Source organism: Cebidichthys violaceus, unplaced genomic scaffold, assembly GCF_023349555.1.
Source record: "Cebidichthys violaceus isolate CVI_PGR_0920_01 unplaced genomic scaffold, fCebVio1.0.p SCAF_3, whole genome shotgun sequence".
NCBI lineage: Eukaryota > Metazoa > Chordata > Actinopteri > Perciformes > Stichaeidae > Cebidichthys > Cebidichthys violaceus.
Genome location: NW_027176483.1, coordinates 21,177,468 through 21,201,249, shown reverse-complemented (window position 1 = coordinate 21,201,249; position 23,782 = coordinate 21,177,468). Strand labels below are relative to the sequence as shown.

The 23,782-nt window shown below is 44.3% G+C and overlaps 1 protein-coding gene across 1 annotated transcript in view; it reads right to left on the bottom strand.

The window, feature by feature from the left end:
• smpd3 (sphingomyelin phosphodiesterase 3) overlaps window positions 1-23,782 on the bottom strand; it is a 50,419-nt gene that overhangs the window by 18,257 nt on the left and 8,380 nt on the right. Inside the window, exons 2-4 of the mRNA XM_068723840.1 lie at window positions 7,003-7,747; window positions 4,936-5,181; window positions 3,849-4,806 (exon numbers count right to left, since the gene is read on the bottom strand). Of these exons, the coding sequence (XP_068579941.1) occupies window positions 3,849-4,806; window positions 4,936-5,181; window positions 7,003-7,304 (1,506 nt within the window). The 5' untranslated portion in view covers window positions 7,305-7,747. The remainder of the gene's footprint in view (window positions 1-3,848; window positions 4,807-4,935; window positions 5,182-7,002; window positions 7,748-23,782) is intronic.

Below are 23,782 nucleotides of genomic sequence, written 5' to 3'. Positions count from 1 at the left end.
CAGAGTTTCAGGGATCATCCCTTCAACCACGACTTCCGACTGAGCATCCGTGTTTGCGTTTGATGTGAAAGAACACACACAGTATCTCTGGTGGCTGTGAAGAGGAGCGCAGCGTGAACATCAGGTACATCAAATGAAGGGCATCTAATGAGATGCGTCCCAGCTGGCGGCGAGGCGAGTCGGAGCGCTGAGTAGTAATGAGCGAGAATGACCGAAGGGTCACGGAGGGGGAGCGAGGGTTCACCACGAGATGGAAGCCTTGGAAGGCTGCCGAGGCGTCTGGAGGACGGACCGGGGCGAGCAGCGAGCAGCGGGGGACATCAAAGCCTGCAGCTGGCTGGGAATAATGGCTTACATGGGCCTTTTATATTTACATAATTAACATATTAATATACAATGTTTACTTGGATATGCTACATACCAGTGCCGTGAGAATTGAGCGTTGTCATCACTAAATGAAAACCGATAAACACTGCTGGTGATAACCCAACACTTCCTGAGTTTGCTGCTTCAAAGCGTCAAAAACAAACGGGGACTTTTGCTGAGAAGAATTAAAAAGGAAAATGTGTGTTTGCATTGAATTATGGTAGCTTTATTTGCTGATATCCTTCAATAAAAGACAGGTCTGTCAATACTGAAAGGGAGGAAGAGTAAGCATACAAAATAATGGGGATATAGGGAAAATGTGTTCATCATCACAGCGAAAATAACGTGGAACTTATAGAGAATTCTCTCTACACTCTTTGACCACGAAATATCCGATCACCATCCGATCAGGCAGGACGCCTAGAGACACATTGTACGGACAAACGCATTTAATCACAAAAGTCCCATTCACCAGGGCCAACCACGGCGGATTGGGAGACTTGTGGTTCTCTCAATGAGCGTTCCCTGGCAGTGAGGAGAATCATTTTGTTTAACATTGTTTGCGCCACTTCTCTGTCAGCAGCTTGCCTAGAAACACGTACCTGCCAGCTGGCTGACAGCCAGCTTGTCAGGGGGACCCGGGATGACCTCATAGACAAGGTGGGGGGGGGGCAGCTCGTAATCTGCACAGTGACAGTCAGTGGGCAGCAGGGCAGACAGGGAGGCTGTCAGCGTGCAAGCTGTGATGATGGAGTGTGTTTTTATTAGACCTGGTACTCTATAACGCATGTATGGACACAAACAGATTTGCGCACACTCACACATACAGGTGTACGCGGTCTGATTAATGAACTCACAGACTGTCCACACACACACACACACACACACACACACACACACACACACACACACACACACACACACACACACACACACGCACACACACCTCCCTTCATCGCTGAGTCATTGCACGTTGTGTTTGTGAGCTTTACTCGGTGCACTACTGCTTCTGCGTATTTATTATTGTGTGTCTTATTATTAAAAAAAGGCTGCTTTTCAAAAGAAACATGAATCAATGAAGACAAAATACAAAGCCCACCACTCTGCATAGCCCACATTAGTGCACCGGTAACCACGCCATAAACCCGGCCTGCTTCTGAGGCTTCCTCAGTGTAACCAGCATGGACATACCTCCATTATGCATTAAGACTGCATCCCGTCTTGGCATATTTACAGTACATGGGATCTGTCATCCTGCTGAAAGTGCCTAATGGACTCCATACTGTATAAGTTATGCAGCAGTAGGCAATGGGGAACACAACCGGATGTCCCTGGGTTACTGTTGGGAGCATTGACTGTAAGAAGTGGAGCAAGTCATCATGACTTCACCCAATGGTTTGCAGACTGCTGTTTTGAAGCCTCGAGTTCGGCGAGTTCACCGTCGCAACCGATGACTGGACGTTACCGTATTTGGAATGTGGAGGAGTGATGTAGCTGGTAGCGGCAGGGACCTGTTGCCGACTGGTTGGGAGCAACCAAGTCTCTGCAAATGATACGTTTGTGTGCAAGATCTTTTCTTTATGAAGACAGTCCACAAATAGTAACAACCGAGCAAATCGATCAATTACAGTAACTCAAAAAGACTGTTAATACACCTGTGGTAAGCTAATATAAAGTTATAACATATAGCAACGGATTTAAAATAAATTAGAGACTTACATTTATTTTAGGATGTTAAGTGGTTTCTATAAGTTTTGGGTTTTTATAAAAAATAATAGAGCATCGGTTCCAAACCTAATGTGTTAATTGTATTTAACGCTATAACTTTTAGCCATGCTGGCGACAGGGCTCTATGGAAGGCAGTGTTGGTCTCGGTCCAACACTTTAGTCCAGATTCAACTAGTAGATGGATTGCCATTAAATTAAATTTGGTACAAATATTCATGGTCCCCAGAGAATGAATCCAACTGGCTTTTTCATCAACTGCCATAATCAGGTCCAATTTGTAAGTTGTCCAATACCTACAAAACTGATGCCATCTCTATCACACTCACCTGTACTTCAGTGTTTTGTGCTAATTAGCAAATGTTAGCATGCTAACACGCTCAATTTAGAGTGTTAACCCATTTGTGCCCACAACGGAAATTTTGCATATTATCCTAGAAGCCATTTTATTGTTTATCATCAATGTGTATTTAGTATAAACACAGATGTGGAATTATGATGAATTATAATGTCCTTTCCATACTACGGAGATCTACGGTAATTAATGAAGCCAATGACAGCTGGCAGGTCATTTGAACTCTCCGTCCGTCTTTCACGCTCACACCCCGTCTTTCACAAATGTATGACGAGTTAATTTAGTATAAATAGACTTAATGGACAGATTCAATTACCGCCTCACCAACGGTACGGACAGCGGGCATCAGAGATGACGAGATTAGCTTTTGGCTGAAACGGCACCAAGCAGCGATCGGAGCTCAGACACATTTCTGCTGCGGGGAGAGCATACAATTAGATGTCCACTGTGACATTTAGTTCTAAATCAGCTCATTTTGAAATATAATGAGCACATAAACAGACACAATCCAAGTTGTCTAATTATTTTGACTAATTGTCCTGATCTTGTCAAAGCAGCCCCAGTTTAAATATAGACCGGTATATTACTTATGACATTTCTCAAAGTGGTCTCTGCGCTGACCTTTCAGTGACAGCGACTCTGGAGCTACTTTGTGAAACCATGGCAAAAGGACAAAAAACTGTAAAAATAAGTTTTTTGTGGTGGTAGAATTTGACTAAAAATGTTACAGAGCTGTAGGACACATGAAATATTTTGTTCAAATCTCCCTTTTAAAGTGTGATTAATGTTGTGTGTTGTATATTGTCAGTGTGTTTCCAACATTTGTAAAGTGTCTTTGAGAACTATGAAAAGTGCTCTATGAAAAATGAGGATTTTATTGGCTTCCTGATTGCGTGGTGGTCATTCATTTTGGGAAATGTACAATTCGCTTTCTTGCAAGAGTGGATCCGGAGATGGTTAGCTTAGCTTAGCATAAAGACAGATACAGGAAGCAGGGGGAAACCTGGCTCTGTCCAAAGGTAAAAAAAGAGTCACTCATGAACTCGTTTGTTTAATCCATACAAAAAAAAAGGTAAAAAATTGACGAGTTGTTCCTTTAGTGCTAAGTGTTACCAGTCTATTTCTTGGCCGGGTACAGTGACTTGCTGGAGTTTTGTCGTCACCGTGAAGTTGCCTCAAGTTGTACGGGACAGATCCAGGGTTGCCGTTTGCCCGTTTCCAGTTTTTATGCAAAGCTAAGATTCTTGCTCTAATTCCATAGTGATGGGAGGAACAAATATAAGATGGGAATCAATATTCTGACCAACTCTTTGCAAGAAAGCAAGCAAGCAAGCAATATCCTAAAATATCAAACTGAAAAAAAAAAGAATATGAGAAAGAAAAAGTAAAGTAAAATTCTGACCTTGGCAAACAACGCCCCCTTGGCTGCCAGTGCGTCCTCCCCTCTCCCGTTGGGGAAGCAATCGAACCTTGCATCCAGGATCGGGTAGCGGCTTGCCAGCATCAGCCCACTGTTCAGGAATTTGAACCTTGAGCAGCATCCTTTCCAGCCGTACCGGCCGACGTCGCTCAGCACGTAGGGGAAGTAACGATGCAGCTGACACCGCAGTCTGGTGGTCGACCCGTGGTCAAACACTTCCTGTAGAGCCAGAAAATCCAAGTTGGCAGGGAAAAAGGCAGAGATCTCGTGGTCGAATGTTTCATCTCCGTGGCGACGTTTTCTACCGGGGCGCTTGAAGATTGACGTGCGAGGGACATGGGAAAGAGTATTGTTGGAGGATATGCCAACGCCGCCGTCACCACCATGATAACGAGCGAGGGATTCCCTGGAGGCAGTCATACTGCCCGTGTCTCCTGCCACCTGCTCCCCAGTCCGATGGTTCCCTGTTTCGACCTCCTCCTCCTGTGGGTCTGGCTCTGGGGCGCTGATGCTGATTTGAACCGCTGAGGCGTGAAGTGGGCAGTCTGAGGACGCTTTTGTCTGGATCCCTTCCCCATGCACGGGACAGTCATGATGGCCTTGACCAACTTGAGGCCCTGTGGAATGCAAAGGGCAGTCTGGAGCCTCCCCTGAGGTGTGAACGGGACACTCTGAGCTGCTGTTAGTCCCTGCAGGGTGGAGGGGACAGTCTTCTGTCGTGTCTCCTCCGTCTGGGTGAAGGGGGCATTCAGAGGTACCCTGGTCTCCTGCAGACGGGTGTACGGGGCAGTCGGCGGCACCTGAGGGGTGAATTGGGCACGCGGTGAGGGGTTCGGTTTCGGTGTCGGCTGGGCCGTTGGTGGTGTGCGTTTGGTCTGGACGCTGGTCCAGAGAGGAGGTGCGGCGGAAACCTGTGGGAAGGCTGCTGAAGGATGCCGCACTGATGAACCGAACAGAGAAAAAGAACCATTCAAAATGCATTTATTCAATTGATATGTATGACAAGAGTGAATGCTTTCACTGCTGCTAAGACGTAAGCAGAAGGAGCCCAGGAGCAAGCTCTCCTCACCTGATGGAAGTGTTGGTAGGTGAGTCGATGTAGATCTTAATCTGAGGCCGACTGGCACCATTGCGGATCCTCTTCCCCACCTCCCGGGCTCTCCTGTGCGTGTCCGACAGGTTGTTGAACCTGGCCAGAGAGTCGGGCAGCAGGCACACGTTGGCACTGCAGAAACAGAAGCTTCTGCCCTGTGGCCTCCATTCCCCAAGGCCCCCTGGCCCGGCCTGGCCCTGCTCGGCCTGGTGTTTGTCTGGCCTGCACAAGGAACGCAACGGAAACACTAAATCAAATCAAACAGAGGCTGTGGAGCACACAAATAACCCTCCATAATGTATGAAAAAAAGAATCTGAGTTTAGGAAATACAGTTATCTAATTAGCTAGCCTAGCATAAAGCCTGCAAGCTGGGAGAAACCGCTACCTGGCTCATTGTATGGTTGTGCTGAGGGGCAGACACATTTTGATTTTGATAACTTTGAAACAAAAAATGCAGAGCCTCATTTGGAGTAACTTTATGCATATCTAGTTTGTACCATGGGATATTGTCCGCATTAACTTACTGCAATTATCTTGATAGAAGTCATTATTTTTCCACTTTGTTTCTTTCTTATCTTTATATCCTTTTCTGTTGTTGTATGCTTTCTATACAACCACAATTTTATTTTCATTTCATTATGTTTTTCTTCCCAAATCTATCAATCTATCCTCCTCTACTAACTCCATTAGGAACGCTGCTCTTTGATCCTATATTATGGAAAAACCCAGAACCATTCCACTTAAACACTACCACATTCATTTAGAGGCAGCAGTATAATTACTGGAAACAAACACAGATAACAAAGGGAATGTCTAACATTGTGAGAGAGTGCTGCTCCTCCACAGCTAACAGGGCTAAATACAGCATTTCAAATTTCGTGGTCATGATGGGTAGCCACTTTGCTGTGTGTTTGGATAACCAAACACACGCTGAGAACTGATTGAGCCTGGCAGCTGTAGGCCAGACCAATGAGCAAACTCTTTACAGTAGATAATGACTAAATGTTCTGCCTCCTGAAATTTCCAAACTCAGGGAACAACTGGCACTGTAGATATAAAATGAAGCACGATTTCGCAAGTGATTAGCTTATTTTTTTTATACCTCAGATAGATTCAGAAACCCATTTGATGTTTAGGTTTGGAGAAGATCGTCATGAAACTGGCTGTTTCCAGAGATCATCTTGCGATGGGATAACATCAGCTGCTATGCTAGGGTTGGGAATTATTCAATCCAAAATTATCATAACAGCTTCAAGTATAATTATAAAGCAAAAACTAAAAATCTATACACACACACACACACACACACACACACACACACACACACACACACACACACACACATATATTAAACATATTGAACTGAGTGGTAACGTAAAGAAAACTTTAAAATCTTCAACTAAACTAAAGCAAGACTTTCAGAGGACCTTCTGAGGACTTTTCTGCTCTGGAACCTATTGCTGCTTGCAACTAAATAATTTCCCCTCGTGGGATCAATAAAGTTACTATCTATCTATCTCTATCTATCTTAGAGGACCTTCTGAGGACTTTTAGAGGACCTTTTGAGGTCTTTTAGAGGACCTTCTGAGGTCTTTCAGAAGACCTTCTGAGGACTTTCAGGGGACCTTCCGAGGTCTTTTAGAGGACCTTCTGAGGACTTTCAGGGGACCTTCTGAGGTCTTTTAGAGGACCTTCTGAGGACTTTCAGGGGACCTTCTGAGGATTTTCAGGTGACCTTCTGAGGACTTTTAGGGGACCTTCTGAGGACTTTTAGGGTACCTTCTGAGGATTTTCTGGGGACCTTCTGAAGACTTTTAGAAAACCTTCTGAGGACTTTCAAGGGACCTTCTGAGGACCTTCAGAGGACGTGAAAGGAGCAGATAAAAAATTTACTATTTGAATGTTACTCCTGTCCACTTTTGGTTTAATGGTTTTGTGGTTTCAATTTTGAGAAAACTAGCACTAGCAACACCACAGGCAAGAGATAAGAGGTTTGATCTGAAAACAAGAGGTAGTAAAGGGCCACTAAGGGCCACACTAACCTGCGGTAGGTGTACAAGTATGGCTGGCGGACGGCCTGCAGGGGAGCCCAGATGACGAAGCCCAGCAGGGCGAAGGGCAGGGAGGCAAGGAGGAGGAGCAGGTAAAGTGGCGCGGAGATCAGCAAGCACAGGGTGAGGAAGGAGCAGGGGTCTTGGGAGCGTCGACGCTTCTCCAGCGATGTGGCCACGCAGGAGGCCAGGAGCTGGTCCAGGAGCCAATAGCAAGGGAACACCAGGCTCCACGACAAGCCATCCAGGAAGTGCAGACAGGCCCCGGAGTAAGGGGTGGTGTGGAGGACCATCTCTTTCCTTTCCTTTCTCCCTCTTTCTTCCTCTCTCTGTCGCTTTCTCCTCACCTCGCACTCTATGTCCACACCCACATGCACTCTTTGAACAAGCGAACGCAAATCTATTCCAGAGATGACATGAACATAAATAAATAAAAAAAGAAACCAGACACAAATGTAGACCCTCCCCCCTCCTTGGAGAGAGGTACACTACATGGTTTGGGGTGATATTTTTGGGGATCTTCACAGACAAGCCTGTCTCAGCATCACCTCCCCTCCCTCAGCAATTACACCTTGTACAAGGGGGGGTCGAGGAACGCAGTCTGGAGGTAGGGGGTTTCCATGACAAGAGTGTTTCTGTTGATGAAAGATCTACGATCGCGAGGACTCCAGCTAGCTCAAGATGGGGCGGCCATTAAACATCACCCGGCCGCTGAACATCACCGTTTCCTTTGGACCTGGAGAAAGTGAACAATAGAGCAAATAAATAGGGAGGGAGAGAGAGAGAGAGAGAGAGGGAGAAAGGTGGGGAGGAACAAGAAACGGGAGATCAGTGATGGACTTGCTGTGAAAAATGAACATTGTTTATCTCCTCATGTTTGTGAATGCGTCATGGATATACTGTAGTTCCCACAGGTGCTTTTAAGTACAGCAGGAACTGAAAATATGCTCAGGGAGAGAGACATTAAAAGGTCCCTGTTTTAACAGGAAATGGGCTGTGCTAATATGTCCAAGAAGAGCAGGTCATAAATGGTCCAGAAAGATAATCAATATGATATTAACCACTACTGCTGAAATGATCTTTCTGTCAGTGAATGCTTTTTAACCGACTATAACACCAACAATGGGAAGAATCAATTCCACCTGGATGAATAGATAATAAATAGATTAATTAATTCCTGACAACAGTCAGGGATTTAGGAAACAACAACGGTAATGTTGACATCAGGGCAACCTCGTACACCCAACAGGGACCACCGGAGCCACGAGGCAGTGGTGCATCTACAGCGCCACAAAATTACCCCCGAATCCATCAAACCACACTGGAACTCAGCGCATGCTGTCCACACATTATTCTAGCACACGTTACATCCACAGCCCATATTAAAACACGTAGCGGGTGAAGGTGATGTCACCAATTAAGCAACTGTACTCACTGTCAAATAATTGCAATACATCTTCTTGACTCAAATACATTACCAAAAAAAAAAGTATTGCTGTCTTACTTTAATTCATTTTCACCGACTTGAAAAAGTACGCCACGTTGTCTGTCCTATATTCATTTCACATCCAGGGTCTGTTCTTTTTTTTTTTATCTTTTCAAGGTAGAACTCTTCTCAACAAAACACCCCTATGTGAGCCATTTGTCAAAGCAGCCCTACTATTTTCTTCCAAAATGAAACTCTATTGTTTGACAGGCTCATCCTCCGAAGAGCACAACAATAATCACTGTCACCTCCATCCTAGTAATCTTCTGCGCAGTCAAAACCTTTGCGTACAACGTTGATTCATGTCCTTGTGTGAACGGTGTTCCCTACTTGCCGCCTGTTACTGATCGACTCCCTCTTGATGCCGGTTGACTGGTTGACCGGGGCGGCTGAGAGTCGAGGGGATGTCCTGCTGACTCAGCGGTAGGTCGAACTGACGTGATCGCAGCGCTTCCAGCTGACTGACTGACTGTTGAACTGTCTGGGTGGCTTACTGGCTTGACGTGTGACTGTCTGGCAGATTAGCAGGACGACAGACAGCACTTTAAAATTCAACCACCCGGCAGTCTGTGACGCTGTGCTTCGGACGTGGTGCTTAGGTTATGAATCCATGGTTGTTTGTTTAAGATAGTGCATATGACTGTGATGGTAATTGGTTAAAGCACTGTTTAACCTACTAATCAATTAAATGCTGGTGTCTATTTAGCGTAAACAGAGGACGGAGTGCGCAGAGAGAAAGTCAGTGACCTAATGAAAGCGAGGAAACAGAAGGCTAACCTCCTGACACTCTTAATTCTAATCCAGACAAATTCACTTTTTGCACCGCTGCCTGAAATTAAAGCTGCAATGTGCAGCCTTCCCTCATTCAAAAGAGCTATTTATGGCTCACTGTTTTATAAATACATAATAAAACACATTTCAAATTATCGATTTAAATGAAATGCATTTTTAGTAATTCTTGTTTTTAATGTTGAAATCTTTTTTCTTCTTACTTGAGGACATTGCTCACCACAGTATGAAGTAAAAGTCATCATCACTCATTATGCTGCAGATCAGTCTCTCAACGTGATAAACAAAGAAAATGAGAGGTAAGAAGTACATGCTTGCGTTAAATACATTTTATCCAATGTTCGTTTTTTGGGAATCATCACAACAGATCTATCTACAGAGACATTCTTTTTGTTTCTGAAGAACAAGAGTTGAGGATTACGTCTCACGGTCTTCATTAGCAGACGTTTGCTCACATATAGACATATAGCAGTTGAGACAGCTGGTAAGCGGTCGTTGAATTTAGGAAGTAATTTGACATTTTGGGAAAATACACTCATTCGCTTATTTGCCAACAGCTAGGGCCACCGCTGTTTAGCTTAGCTTAGCATGAAGCTAGCCTGGCTCAGTCCAATTGAGGAAGTCACTGCGGTTTACTAAATAGTTCCCTGTTCAATCGCAACTCTTGGTTTTTACATTTTGGTTTTTTGTATAATTATTATAATTGTTATAATGACTTACTTGCTAGATTGATTTGGCAGCCCTGTCTACTACAAAATGACGTTACCGTACAACCAAACTGCAATTAGGTTTAGAGGGAAATGCGTTTTACAGTCGCAGTTTTAAAAACGTGATCAACGTTGCAAATTGAAACAAAACAACAACGCATCAAAAACTGTTGGTTAGGTACAGTACTGTATATAGTAAAACATCACGGTTTGGCCTAAAATAAGTACGTTTTCACTTTAGGGAGGTAAATTGAAATAAGTCAAAGTTGACTATTGGTTTTATTTGTGATGTGTCAAAAAAAAATGTAGTGCAGAAGAAAATAGGTTACACTCACAACATAATTAACAACGCAGTTTCATTGTATAGGAACATACTTTTTAAGTGACTGTTATTGTTACACTAGAATAAACTAATCTCATCCCATTAACTACTGGCTCTAGGTTTACATTCACCCAATAGACCTTCTCATCTAACTATTGGCAAGAAAGCTAAAAATCTGAATTTGTCAAGCTATATTCCTTTAATTATATATTCCTTTAAGAACCATTATCTCCGATGAATTAACTCTCACGCTGAAGCTATTTCCTCTAGATATATTTATTAGTGTCATATATCTAGCAGTGAGCAGGCTGTAACTATCACAGTAAATCTAGGAGAAACAGCGTGACAGTGGAAAGAGTCACGATGGAGAAGCAGGAAGAAAAGAGAAAACCGTTTAGTTAATTAAAATATCAGCGCTGCGGCATTTCCCCGTCTTCCTCGTTGCCATTATGAGGCAGACGGCTCACCGAGATGATTGACAGGAGGAAAGCAGCAAACTGAGAGGAGAGAACCTTTCATTGCACGAGAGGCTTTGTTCATTCTCTGCTTCTTTTATCGCGCCGCGTTAAACCCCATGACCTGCAATATCTAATGGCATCAACCTTTCAACGAGACCGTTTTACGGCAGACTCCGTGAAGAATTTCCTCTTTGCAATGGCAGACGTCATCAACAAGCAAACCCAGAAAAACACCCATCAGTCACAGCTGATACATCAGCGAGCGCAAACTGTCACAGTTAGTGTTATCAGGGGAAACGGAGTGGCGCATAATTCATACCCAAACACACGGGCTTGTAGGAAGAGACGGAAATACACTGTGGAGGAAAGAGATCCGAGAGAATGCCAGCAGACACTTTAGTGGCAAAAACACACATTCAGGCACAGACACACGAATCATGCAACAGTCCAAAGACATGCAGACTTAGACGCATACATGTTTACAGTGAGTCAGTTTTGGGCCACAGAGAAATCCTTTGTTGGTCTGCACTATGCCGAGTTGTAGTCTGTTAATTAGACAGACCCAGGCCAGACAACCCTGTGGTAGAGACCTGTCAACCACAAGGTAGCCCCGCCCCTAAAGCATCCCCTTCTTTATGGTCTGTGTGACTCTAAATGGAGCATAATGTACGAAATGAACATCATGCTGTATTGAAGAAGACTGTAAACTAGAGATTGAGACCATAAACTCATGTTTACAATGTTTACTGAGGGAATAAATCAAGAGAGAAGTAGAGTCATTTTAGACTAGACTTCTATACAACCAGAGGAGTCGCCCCCTGGTGGACACTAGAGAGAATGCAAGTTTCAGGCACTTAGGCGTTGGCTTCACTTCTCAGAACCAGATGTTTGCACTCATGTCTGTCGTCACCCGGAACTCATCGTGTATCATTCTGACGACAGAGGGGCAAGTGGCTATATTTTGGGGATTCCGGTGTAGCCAGCGATTAATTTGAAACCAATTAAAAGCTAAATTATCGTTGTACGCTAGCCGGTTGGTTCCCAGATTACCAGTCTCCACCAATCAGGAAAACATCTCTTTAGCTGCTAAATGCTTATTGTCTTTTCAACAGGAAGTTGCACACAATTTTGTCTGCCATTCAGTACAGGGCAGGTATGCAACAGTTTATCAGAACGTTTTCACGAAAAACAGCTGCTTGCTGCTGCTAAGAGAGAGAGAGAGAGACAGAGCTGAGTATGCGGGTCGGAAAACCAAAACACTAAGCTGAGAGAGGCTGAAAAAGAACTGCAAAAGTTAGATGATAATTCTCTGCAGATCGTTATTATGAGCAACCACTTTATATATCCAAAGTTTATATGAAATAATGCTTCTTGATCACTTTGCCATTCTTAGTAACTCTTGACCAATAGAAACACTACCAAATATTAATTTGATGTATCAAAATGTCATAAACCAACAGCTGTTCTCAGAGCTGTCAAAGGTCAAACTAAGTCACTTTTTAAAACAGTTCATGTCTTGACAGCTATGTGGGCGCTGCTTTCAATGAATCCCAAGAGGGTGACCGGTTTCACATCGCAGAGAGATGAAAACTCGCAGCTCGTGTCCAATATGGATAGAATACGACGAGTGGTGCTCTAATCGAAGAGCAGTGTGGGAGTTTGTCTCCCCATTAGCCAAAAACAACGACGCTTCAAAACAACCTTTCCCTCATTTACATACATAATGACTCATGTGACGAGAATGAAACAAGGACACAAAAGGGGAGAGAGAAGCTGCTTGTAGAAACAACGGAGGCCACACTTTCTTCTTGGCTTTGTTTCGCTTCAATTCCGTTATTGAAATTGATCACAATCGATACATGTCTCTGATGTGGCACAATAACAGTCTATAGGGAGGCAAACAGCAACATAGCATTGAAGCACATGGACTAACAAGAACACTTTCACATCTCTAGTCAGACACCTCGACACGTCGCCTAATAGGCTGCTCCCCTCACTGTACGGGGGAGTGATACATGACTAGGTCAGCTTGGGAAATGTGGTTTGTTCAAGTTTCCCCCACAGATTCAGATAGTTTCCTCCTCAGCGCTCGTCAACGCTGTCTGTCCGGTTAAACAGGAGAACAAACTCAGAGTGAGTGCATGCGTGTGTGTGTGTGGAAAGGCGGATAGGTCGTATTCATCTGCCCATCACCAGCGTGTGTGTTTACTCTGTGAGCCTATTTGAGTGTATATGACGTCCGTGTGCGTGCACGTGAACCATCGTGTGTGTGTGTGTGTGTGTGTTCATGCGCACGTACTGTATGCAAGCGTGTTTGGCAGTACAATATAGCAACTGAATGTGGTTGAGTGGAGCGTAACAGGAACCGATGCCCTCATTTTGTTATGTAGGAGAGAGAAGAGAGCATTGAGCGACACACACACACACACACACACACACACACACACACACACACACACACACACACACACACACACACACACACACACACACACACACTTTCATCACTTTGGAGGACATTACATTGACTTGCATTCATTTTCTGGAGACTAAACCCTAACCCTAACCATAACCGCTACTTGCCTCATCCTAACCCTTACCCTACAGTCCCCACAGCACACTCACACACACACACAGACACACTCACACACACACACAGACACACTCACACACACACACAGACACACTCACACACACACACAGACACACTCACACACACACACACACAGACACACACACACACACACACACACACACACACACACACAACCCTCACCCTAATTCAAATTCTATCTCGAACCTAAAATCAAGTTTGAACAGAGCGCACAAACAATAGGCAAAGACCGGTGACGTCACTCTGCTCTCAGCATGCTCCGGGGAGTTCTGTTGTCATGGCGACCTAGTCACATGCACTCTGGAACTGTACGAGTCTGGGCCGCCCGTCACTGCACAGAGAACACACGGACACAGATATGGCTGTGCTGAAGTGTTTGCAGGGCATCAGTACGATGTGTCGCGACACTCACAAGCAACGCCGCTACAATGAAGCACGTCAGGTGTTCAGTTATACCCATGTGTCACATTTTGTACCCTGGATGTATATTTTCCAATCAATTAGGAACTGTGGTTATGTCTACTACTACTACTACACATTTCCACAACAACAAAGTCATTTGGGCTGAAATCAGGCCTGGGGGAACAGTGGGGCGGAACAACAACTCCCATGAGCGCTCTGGCTTCTTCAACTGCACTGGATAAATTGTCAAATTATTCATCATCAGCCAGAGGAGAGCCGGCAGCTAATTACCCTCAATATTTCACAGTCGTATTAGAGCTCGTCTCAGGAGGTTTTCTATATGTGTGTGTGTGTGTTTGTGTGCTGTGCATAAACAATATTCTTATACAGTAGTTGTTTATGTGTGGTTGGACTGGAAACCCCCAGCAAACAATTACAGTTATAAAAGTGTGTGTGTGTGTGTGTGTGTGTGTGTGTGTGTGTGTGTGTGTGTGTGTGTGTATGTGTGTGTGTGTGTGCTACACGTGTTACTACATCTTGCTGTATGTTCAGCATGTGTGTTTTCTGGTTGGGTCCACCTCTTTTCTTGATTAGTCATTGTGCATACAGTAACACACAATGCAACTCCACAGCCAGTAAAGTTGCACAATGCAGATACAATATACTTTTCATCAGGCACAACACAATCTTAAACTATTATCAGTTATAACTATTTGGTTAGATTTAGGCAACGCAAGTACTCGGTTAGGGTTAGACAACAAACTTTCTTTGTTAGGTTTCAGCAACAAAAGTACCAGATTAGTTTTAGGCAAAAAAACAAAAATACTACTTCAGTAGCATATACGGGCGACCGTGGCTAAGTGGAGAGCAGGGCCACTCTTCTATTAGAGGGTCGGCGGTTCGATCCCAGGCTCCACTAGTCGCATGTCGACACTTAACCCCGTAGCTGTGCCGGCGGCGTGATAGAATCTGAATTGTAAGTCGCTTTGGATAGAAGCGTCTGCTAAATGACTGTAATGTAATGCAGATTTCATGGCAATCTGTACAATAATTGTCAAAATATTTAACCCCGAACCACAAACATCAAACTGTTGCTTGCTTCTGCGGTAAAGGCCATGGGGTCATCAAATTCACTAGGATTCATCCTCTGGGAACCATGAATGTCTGTATAAATTGTCACAGCAATCCATTTCTATATATATATATCTATATATATATATATATAGCTGTTGAGAAACCAAAGTGGTGGACTAACCGACATTTCCAAAAATATAGAAAAGAGACAGTAGAACCACATTAAGGAATGCAGTTGTAGTGTAATTGCACAGATATCATGAAATAAGTAGATAATCTCGTGGATTTATCAGCTCCTGGAATGTGTTTTGAACTGTATTTGAACGTTTTGTTGTGTCTGAGGAGGAGAAGGTTAGCTCCTGTGGTTTGACTCCACCTGCTCACACTTTATTCCCACCGTTAATAAGACATTTCTTTTCTAGTTTGCACTGTGCTTTGTCAGGATTACATGGAGTGCCTCTGGTTAGTAATATTGCAAAAATCAATTTGTCACACCCCTTGAGCAGCCAATTGCACTAATTTTCAGTAAATGCGCGGCCGGGGTCTGAATGGCTCAGATTTAATATTCAAACTCTCTCTCTGTTTATGAAATTAATTCACAGCATCACCTACACCTTAAATATCCGTGAGTATCTTGAGCTGATCGTCCTCCGTCTCTCCGTCTCCTTCACCGGTGTAATTATGCTTGTGCAACAGGGTTAGTGGGAGCATACAATACCATCACTGTGAGACACAATGTAATCAGTGCCATGATTTGATCAGGACCTGCTGCCACCTGCGTTTGAGCAATATTGCTGCTCTCATGGCAACAAATGAACTGGGGTTTGGGTAAACTGGTGACGAGTGATGAGAAACAAGAGAATGGAATTATTTGACTCTGCTGGACCAAAACTGTAGCTTCTTGCATTTAAAACGGTTCTAAAATTAACATTAGGGGAGAAAAGTACCGATTCACACAAAAGCACATAAAAGCACCAATAAATAATAAATAATAAATAATAAATAATAAATAATAAATAATAAATAATAAATACAGTCCTCTCTATTAAATGGAGAAAAGCTCTTCTGACAGTGGACACTTTCAGCTGTGTTAACTTGTAACTAGCTTTGACAACATGGCGGATTGGGGCCACGTGGGGGGAGGGGCGTCATATTCAGAGAAAAAAACTCAGAATTTTCCAGATTAAAGTCGGAAATTTAGGACAAAAAAACTTGGACATTCACTGAGATTAAAGTGGTAAATTGATGAAAATACAAAAATATGTATTTTTAGTGATAGCTGTGCTGAAATAAACTCACACCTTCCTGTAGTCAAAGATAGAAGTTGTTCAACTTTTACAATATACAATACTATTTATTTATAATTATAAAAGAACACAGAAAGAACATGAAAGAAAACATGTTTATGTATCCTTATCATGAAAATACTTTACTTACTTAGCTAATACTTTAATTCTCATTTTTTACCTACAATGACTCTATTCTGCTGTTGTAGGAGATATTCTGCAGCAGCATGAAATATCTATAATTTGAGTAAATGGGTTAGAACATGGTCCTTTAACCGAGCACCATTATGGCTTTGGTTCTGACCCATGACCTTTTGTTTCATGTCGTCCTCTCCTTCATGTCTCAGTCTGGCTTTCTGTCTCCTCTCCTACATTCACCGTCTCTCTCTCTCTCATGTTCGTGATCTAATAAATCGCTTTGCAGAGCAGCGCAGCGTCACCTTTGGACTTTCACTTTAACACGAAGGAGGCTGTTAAAGCCTTTCTGCCATTAACCTGCTTGTGATTTAGGGCCCACTGTGTCATTAGCCGCCACCGTGACATGTTAGTACCATAATGGACTGTCTTTAGTTAATGCAGTCTGAATGCAGCCCAGCAATTACGTCAGTATTGGACAAATCCACATCTCACGTTTTACATCCAGTGCCAATGTTAAGTTCACACAGGAGGCGGGAATCTGCACACCTGGTATTCATATTTGCCTGTTTATCAACCATAGACACACATCTTACAATAACCTACACACGTTTTTTTTAGTTGCGTGACCCTAAAGGGGAACTTCACCAATTTAACCTTCAAGTCTGTTAGCAGATCTTGAGGAGCACTTCTGCGTATGTGACACTGTGTGCTCAGCCCCTCTCTCCCTGTCCAATCCTGCCCCCACAGCTCTCCCTCCCATCTCCACGCCCCATCTTACCCGATCTGGCTCCTCTCTCCCCTAACGAGGTCCTCAACCTTGTTACGTCTAACCGCCCCACCACGTGCTCCCTTGACCCGATCCCTTCCCCTCTTCTTCAGTCTATTGCGACTGAACTCCTTCCATTCCTCACCCGCCTCATCAACACATCTCTTGTTTCAGGATGCTTTCCCACGGCCTTCAAGACCGCCAGAGTCACCCCCCTTCTGAAGAAACCATCACTTGACCCCTCTGATGTCAAGAACTTCAGACCGGTTTGTCTTCCACCCTTTCTATCCAAAACACTTGAACGTGCTGTCTTTAACCAACTGTCTTCCTATCTCCACCAAAACAGCCTTTTGGACCCCCACCAGTCCGGGTTCAGAGTGGGTCACTCGACAGAGACGGCCCTCCTTGTGGTGACAGAGTCGCTTCACGCCGCGAGAGCTAACTCTCTCTCCTCTGTCCTGATTCTCCTGGACCTGTCTGCGGCGTTTGACACTGTGAACCACCAGATCCTCCTCTCCACCCTCAAGGGGATGGGCGTCTCAGGCTCTGCACTCTCCCTGTTTGCATCCTACCTGACGGGTCGATCCTACCAGGTGACCTGGAGGGGGGCCGTGTCGGAACCACGCACGCTGACTACGGGGGTTCCGCAAGGGTCAGTCCTGGGCCCCCTTCTCTTCTCGCTCTACACAACATTTCTGGGTTCTGTTATTCGCTCGCATGACTTCTCCTACCATTGTTATGCCGATGACACCCAGCTGGTCTTGTCATTTCCTCCCAGTGACACCCAAGTGGACTGTCCTGGCCCCACAGTGGTGGAATGAACTTCCCACTGACGTCAGGACAGCGGAGTCGCTGCCCATCTTTCATCAGGCTGAAAACCCACATCTTCAGGAAGTGCTACCCTGAGCCTTCCACTCACCACTTATTGTATTCATACTAGCTTGTTGCACTTATTGTATTCGTATTACTTATAGCACTAACTGTTTCTCTTGTTTCTGCACTGTACTTTGGCTCTGAGTTATGCTCTGCTTCATGCTCTTAGATGCTTGTTTGGAAAAGGAAATGTACTTATGACTTCTGGTGACTAGTAGTTCTTTTGATTACCAATGTTGATGCACTTATTGTAAGTCGCTTTGGATAAAAACGTATGCTAAATGACTGTAATGTAATGTGCTGATCGCCGGACCCCTATGCAGGGCTCATGAGTAAAGGGTTGCCAGGTTTGAGACCACTTTGAGAAAATGGCAACCAATGCTTGGCCTTTGGTTGCCATCAGTGGCAACCACTTTTTAAGTCGGGACAGCAAACTCAGCAAAATCTGCACCCAAAATAAATGAATGTTTAATATTTGTTGCATTAGTGATATCTCAACACGTTTTTATGCGTTTGAGGCTGAAGATGTCCGCTCCACAGAGGCAGTAGATGTTGGGATTGTCACCGCCAAACATGTCACACTAGTCCACTGACCAATCACGTACTTGTAGGCCAGCTAGAAGGCTCTGACACGTCAAATACGCCCAACATGTCAAACTAAAGATCTGATTGGTTGAAGACTATGACAATCAACAATATTGTCCCCATTTACTTAAACTGCAAATGTAAGTCTGAAGACCAGATTCTTTTACTTAGAAACAGCATGGGGTGATAAAAGCTCTTAAAACAAGCTGTGCTGGAAGCAGAGCAACAGAGGAAGACAGTAGCTGTGCAATGATTAATAAGCTAATGGGAAAACATATTTAGAATACATGTAGTAAATAATTAAATTATAAAATACTGACGGCCGACCACTGTAATTGATCTGTTCCAGTCAGAACCAGACAACGCTGCATGTGTATTGGGGCATCTCCTTCCTCTCATCACATGAACGCAAATTACTTCAACTGACATAGAACCAGGTGAACCTGAACAAAAGGCAAAGCCTCCTGGTATCTTTGAGCTAGACGGACAAAGTATACCGCAAAGTACAACACCTCAGTATTGACCCATCACGTTCACCAGTTACAGGTAGAACATCCTACAGAACCACGGGGCTAGACGAGCACGGGGAGCTCAACAATATAAGGAGGTGGAGGCTATGAGAGCTGCACACCCATTGAACAGTAACAGTAACTCAATGGATATGTCCAGGGCTTTTATTGTGAAATGTAAGAACAGAAGGAGTGGATCTGGTCTGCGCAGCCTTTGTCAAGGTTGAAAGGAGAAATAAAGTGTGCCATCTTGCTGTCAGACTACCAAGCCTCCCTGTTGTTCCACACTATAGCGTGCATATTGAAAATGCTCCGCACAACGCCATTGGTTGCTTCCTTTATTCACAGTGCGAAAGAACTGACCTTGTTCCGAGAAAGACAAATTCCAGGCATAACAATTCTGTTTTATGTGACAGTCCTCATGACAAGAAAACAACAAATTGGAAAAACATTTTGACGGGCGAAGTTATCGCATGAACAAAACACCCTAACCGTGTAAAGACCGTAAAGCTGACAAATAACTGCACAGTACTTTGATTACTCAAAATATAGGATGATTTACAATGTTTTAAGCTGGCAAACAATAACCGATAGAGCCACTGTTAAAAGTGTTGAGCCCTGCCCATATGTCGTACTACTCATTTAATCCAGGGTAACATAGAAATATTGATCATAGCTGCTTCAACCTTTAATTATTGGACTGCGTATGTACCAGCCATCAACGTCCATCTCTGTGCCAGGCAATAACCCACAGGTCATCTCAACCTCCCCAAAAAGGTTCCAGTGTTTCAACCTTACAATCACGTATGAAGCACTCTGACCTCTTTAATTGGCCAGTTGGGTTCCACCCACATGTTTCAGGATATCATGACCAGTGTGATGTCTTGAGAGGTCGGCATCGGCTTGTGAGGCGTGGGGGCACAGATCAAGACGACGAGCGGTGGTTTCTAACTCTAAATACTGTATTCAGATTGTTTTAGCAAAAGGTCAACTTAATTCCAGCAGAAAGCCGCTTCAAAAACCAAACATAAGTATCTTCAGTTTACTTCTGGTTCATTGTCTTTAACATAAAACTCTCTTCTTCTTGTCTGCTCCTGTCCTCCTTCTCCTTCCAAACATGTTGTCCTTTGTCCCTCACCCCAGGGTAATCAGCCGCCTCTCTTTCAGCTGGGCAGCAGCCTTGGCATCCCGGCTGCCCTGCTGACTTATGGGAATTGTAGTCAGTTAACCGGCTGCCATGATGGGTTGTAGTCTCTGCTGCAACCACTGGGAGGGGACGTATCTCCCATTGATGACACTCCCTCTCATGACGTCACACCAGTAAGACGGCCTGGAACCCGTTCTGTTAATGCGTCGTGTGGTTCTACAGCAGAACAAAGATCAGTACAGATTCTCTGTTTCATCACTCCCTCTTCTCTCTATGAGGAACTACAGGAGAGAAGCCAGAGGATGCTCTCATCCTTCACCTGCCTTTGTCTTTATCCTTTTACTTCTCCACCCTCTGTTTCAATAAAACAACCAAAGAGAAGTTGGCTGGTAGAAGTTTTACGACACATGATCGTAGAAAGTGAAGCCAAATCAATACTTCTCTCGCCTTGTTTGTGTGTTGCTCCTCCTGTTCTGACTTTTCACCGCTAATTGGCATCTCAATCGACCTTCACAGTACAGTAAAGTACACAATGAAGCCAATTACGTCTGCAAGAGTTACTGAAGAGTTATGTCTTCCTTCCTTGCTTTCTATAAATCATTATCTCCCTCTCATCCGTCAAGGCCGCACGATTGCTTGACAGCCATTATAAGACAACCCGATCCATTTAGACCTACTTGCTACATTCACGTTCAGCGGAAAATAAAACCGTAACTCCATCCTGTAGGCCCCGAGCAAGCAATGAATGTCTGCGTGTGATCTCGTGCACATGCCCTCTGCCTGTGTGTTTGCATTTGCACAAATGTGTGAATGTGTGCAGAGCTGCTGCTGTGTTTGCTCTGCTATTTAGCGGATCAATAGCGCAGGACGATGGATCGGCGCTCCTCTGGCTGGTCGTCTGATGTATAAACACCCCTCATCTGTTGTAAACGGGATGACAGACTGGATGATGACGTAGGTGGAGGCGGAGTGATTCTCTGAACACAATGGCTAACGCTGGTCAGAAAGTTTTTTTTTTTTTTTTTTTACAAAGTTCTCTCAATATGTAAAACGCCTCACTCTCGGCAGCAGCGAGTGCTACTTGACCAACGCCACATTATACAAATTATTGACATATTAGCCGACCCAACAGTGCTGGCAGATTGTTTCGCTGGGTAGAGAGCAGACAAGAGCTCCGGAGCGGCTCGTCCGTCTCCCATGGTGACCAGTAAGCTAGCTAGTCCGGCCATTAGCTCGCTGTTGAGCTCATTTTCTGAAAGCAGTGTAATGAACGCCATGCAGAATAAGCTAGCTAAGTATCCAGCCGCCCACTACTTAGCTTGCTAATTCCACCATGCTTTCATGCTATAGGGTTTCAATTAAAAGGCATTATTGATGTGCGTGTATGGTTAATCTACAATAATATATCAATCACAAAGTCAAACAAACAGTGGAACATCTTTTCCTCTAAGCCGTCTGACCTCTTCATCCTTTTTCTGTTTTTAATCTCATGGGCCTCTGTGCTACTGAACTCTGACCTCTGTCCCCTCCCCCCATGTGAGTATGGCAGCCTGCCTACACACACACACACACACACACATCTACACACACACACACACACACACACACACACACACACACACACACACACACACACACACACACACACACAAACAAGCAGGGAGAAGGCAGACAGACACTCTCTTGGCACATTAAGTCATCAATACCTGACTGGGGCATTAAGCTGCACACTATCTACACACTGTACACAAGTAAATACACACGTATACATCAGTCACACACACACACACACACACACACACTCCGCGCTATACTCTCTGGCCCGGCTGCAGGCGGAGCGGTACAGATTGTTCAGCATTGATTTGCTCTACATTTGTTTCAGATAACAGCTGCTGTGCTGATCCACTGTCAAAACTACGATCGCAGGCTGTGAAGATGTGCAGCGTTTTAACGTCCAATTAACACTCAAGCATTCACCAAACACTCTCCCTGTCTCACCAACTCGCTTGTTTCTGATGATCTGGGACTTTAATTATGTTTTGGCTTCCTGAACAAACATCTGAGGAGCCTCCCATCATGTGACCTAAATTAGAAGACACAGCGCCTGTGGTCATTTTCTCAGCACGCTTCCAGTAGCAAAGTCATATATTAAGTTTTGATGTCGAGGTTCAGATGAAAACCCAGTACATCGGCTTTGCCACAGTTTAAAAACAACACGGTGAGAAATTCACATTGACAACCATGCATTTTTTTTCCCAACATGGTGTGAATGCTAAACTTTCAAGTTGAATCAAGTCTGTGACACGGCTAAAGCTAAAGCCAAACCAAAGAGAGAGGTTGTCTTTGAAATCCAATAGAAGACAAGAAGAAGAAGAACGGAGGTCAACGGCACGGTAAATGTAAACGATGTGTCAAAGCTGAAATTAGAAACTATTCTCACAAATCTGACCGCTGTGATTATGGGTCTTAATGGCACTCACAACCAACAAAGAAATACCCCCAAAAACAACGCATACTTGGGCAAGCAGTGCGAACATTTCCATTTCAGGTTTAAACAAATCATTTGAAAGAAAGTAACCCCCTGGATGAGCTGCTATAGCTAAAAGTGATTTATGAAAACTTGGAAGATTTGGAGAATTATCACATTTTTACATGGTACGTGCAATATTGACGTGGTTAGAAGTTAGTGTTACCCACAGTCAGATTGCCCACAGTTAGGAATATAAGACCCAGGTTGTAAGATAGTGGTGTTTTCCTTTATCTCATGTATAACAGTCCTGTAAAAAGTCGACAATGACTCAACTTTTGCCGCCTCTTTTGTGCGTCTGCTCTTTGCGGTTTCTTCGGACGAAAGTGCAGTATTTCTACTCCCAGAGCTTCTAAAAGCAGTACGTGGGTCACTGAGTGGGAGGATTGCCTTTTCTACAGACTTCCTACACACAAACGCACACAGACAGGAAGAGAGAGAGAGATTCTATTTTAAAAAAGCAGAACCAAAACAAAGGTTAAAGCTAGGGAAGGTAATTTTAGAAACATTTGTTCAAATGAGCACCAAAGTGCTGATTCCTCATTAAATGCTGGTGCTCATCTCTCCCTTGACATCCTGAGCCTCTTCCTGATCCAGTTATTGTTTATTGTGCTTGTGACGGAACTTCCTGCCTCGTACATAATGAACGCTTCATGCCTCACTGACGTCCTCACCAGCGGTCGGGGGGGGGGGGGGGGGGGGGGCTATATTGCTATGGAAACGGCCCAAAGTTCAGGCCGTGACAAACACCGGTGGGTGTTTGGGTGACAGAGAGTGAGAGCCGGACAAATACAATCTCCAGACAGGACCAATCATTTGGAAGAAGTAATGCCAATGCAATAAAGGTATGGATCAGAACATAACCATCTTCAGGAGACATGTGAGTGTATGGAGAATGAATACAATGTAATAATATGAAGAAAAAACTTCATAGATGTTGGTAACTTTAGAGAGAACCAGTCTAGCTGTGTGTCCCCCCCCCCCCCCCCCCACTTCCAGTCTTCATGCTACACTGATAGACACCTGGCTCTGTGTTAGGGCTGCATGTTGGGAACAACATTGGCCCAGACCCCTCGTCCGTCCCTGCA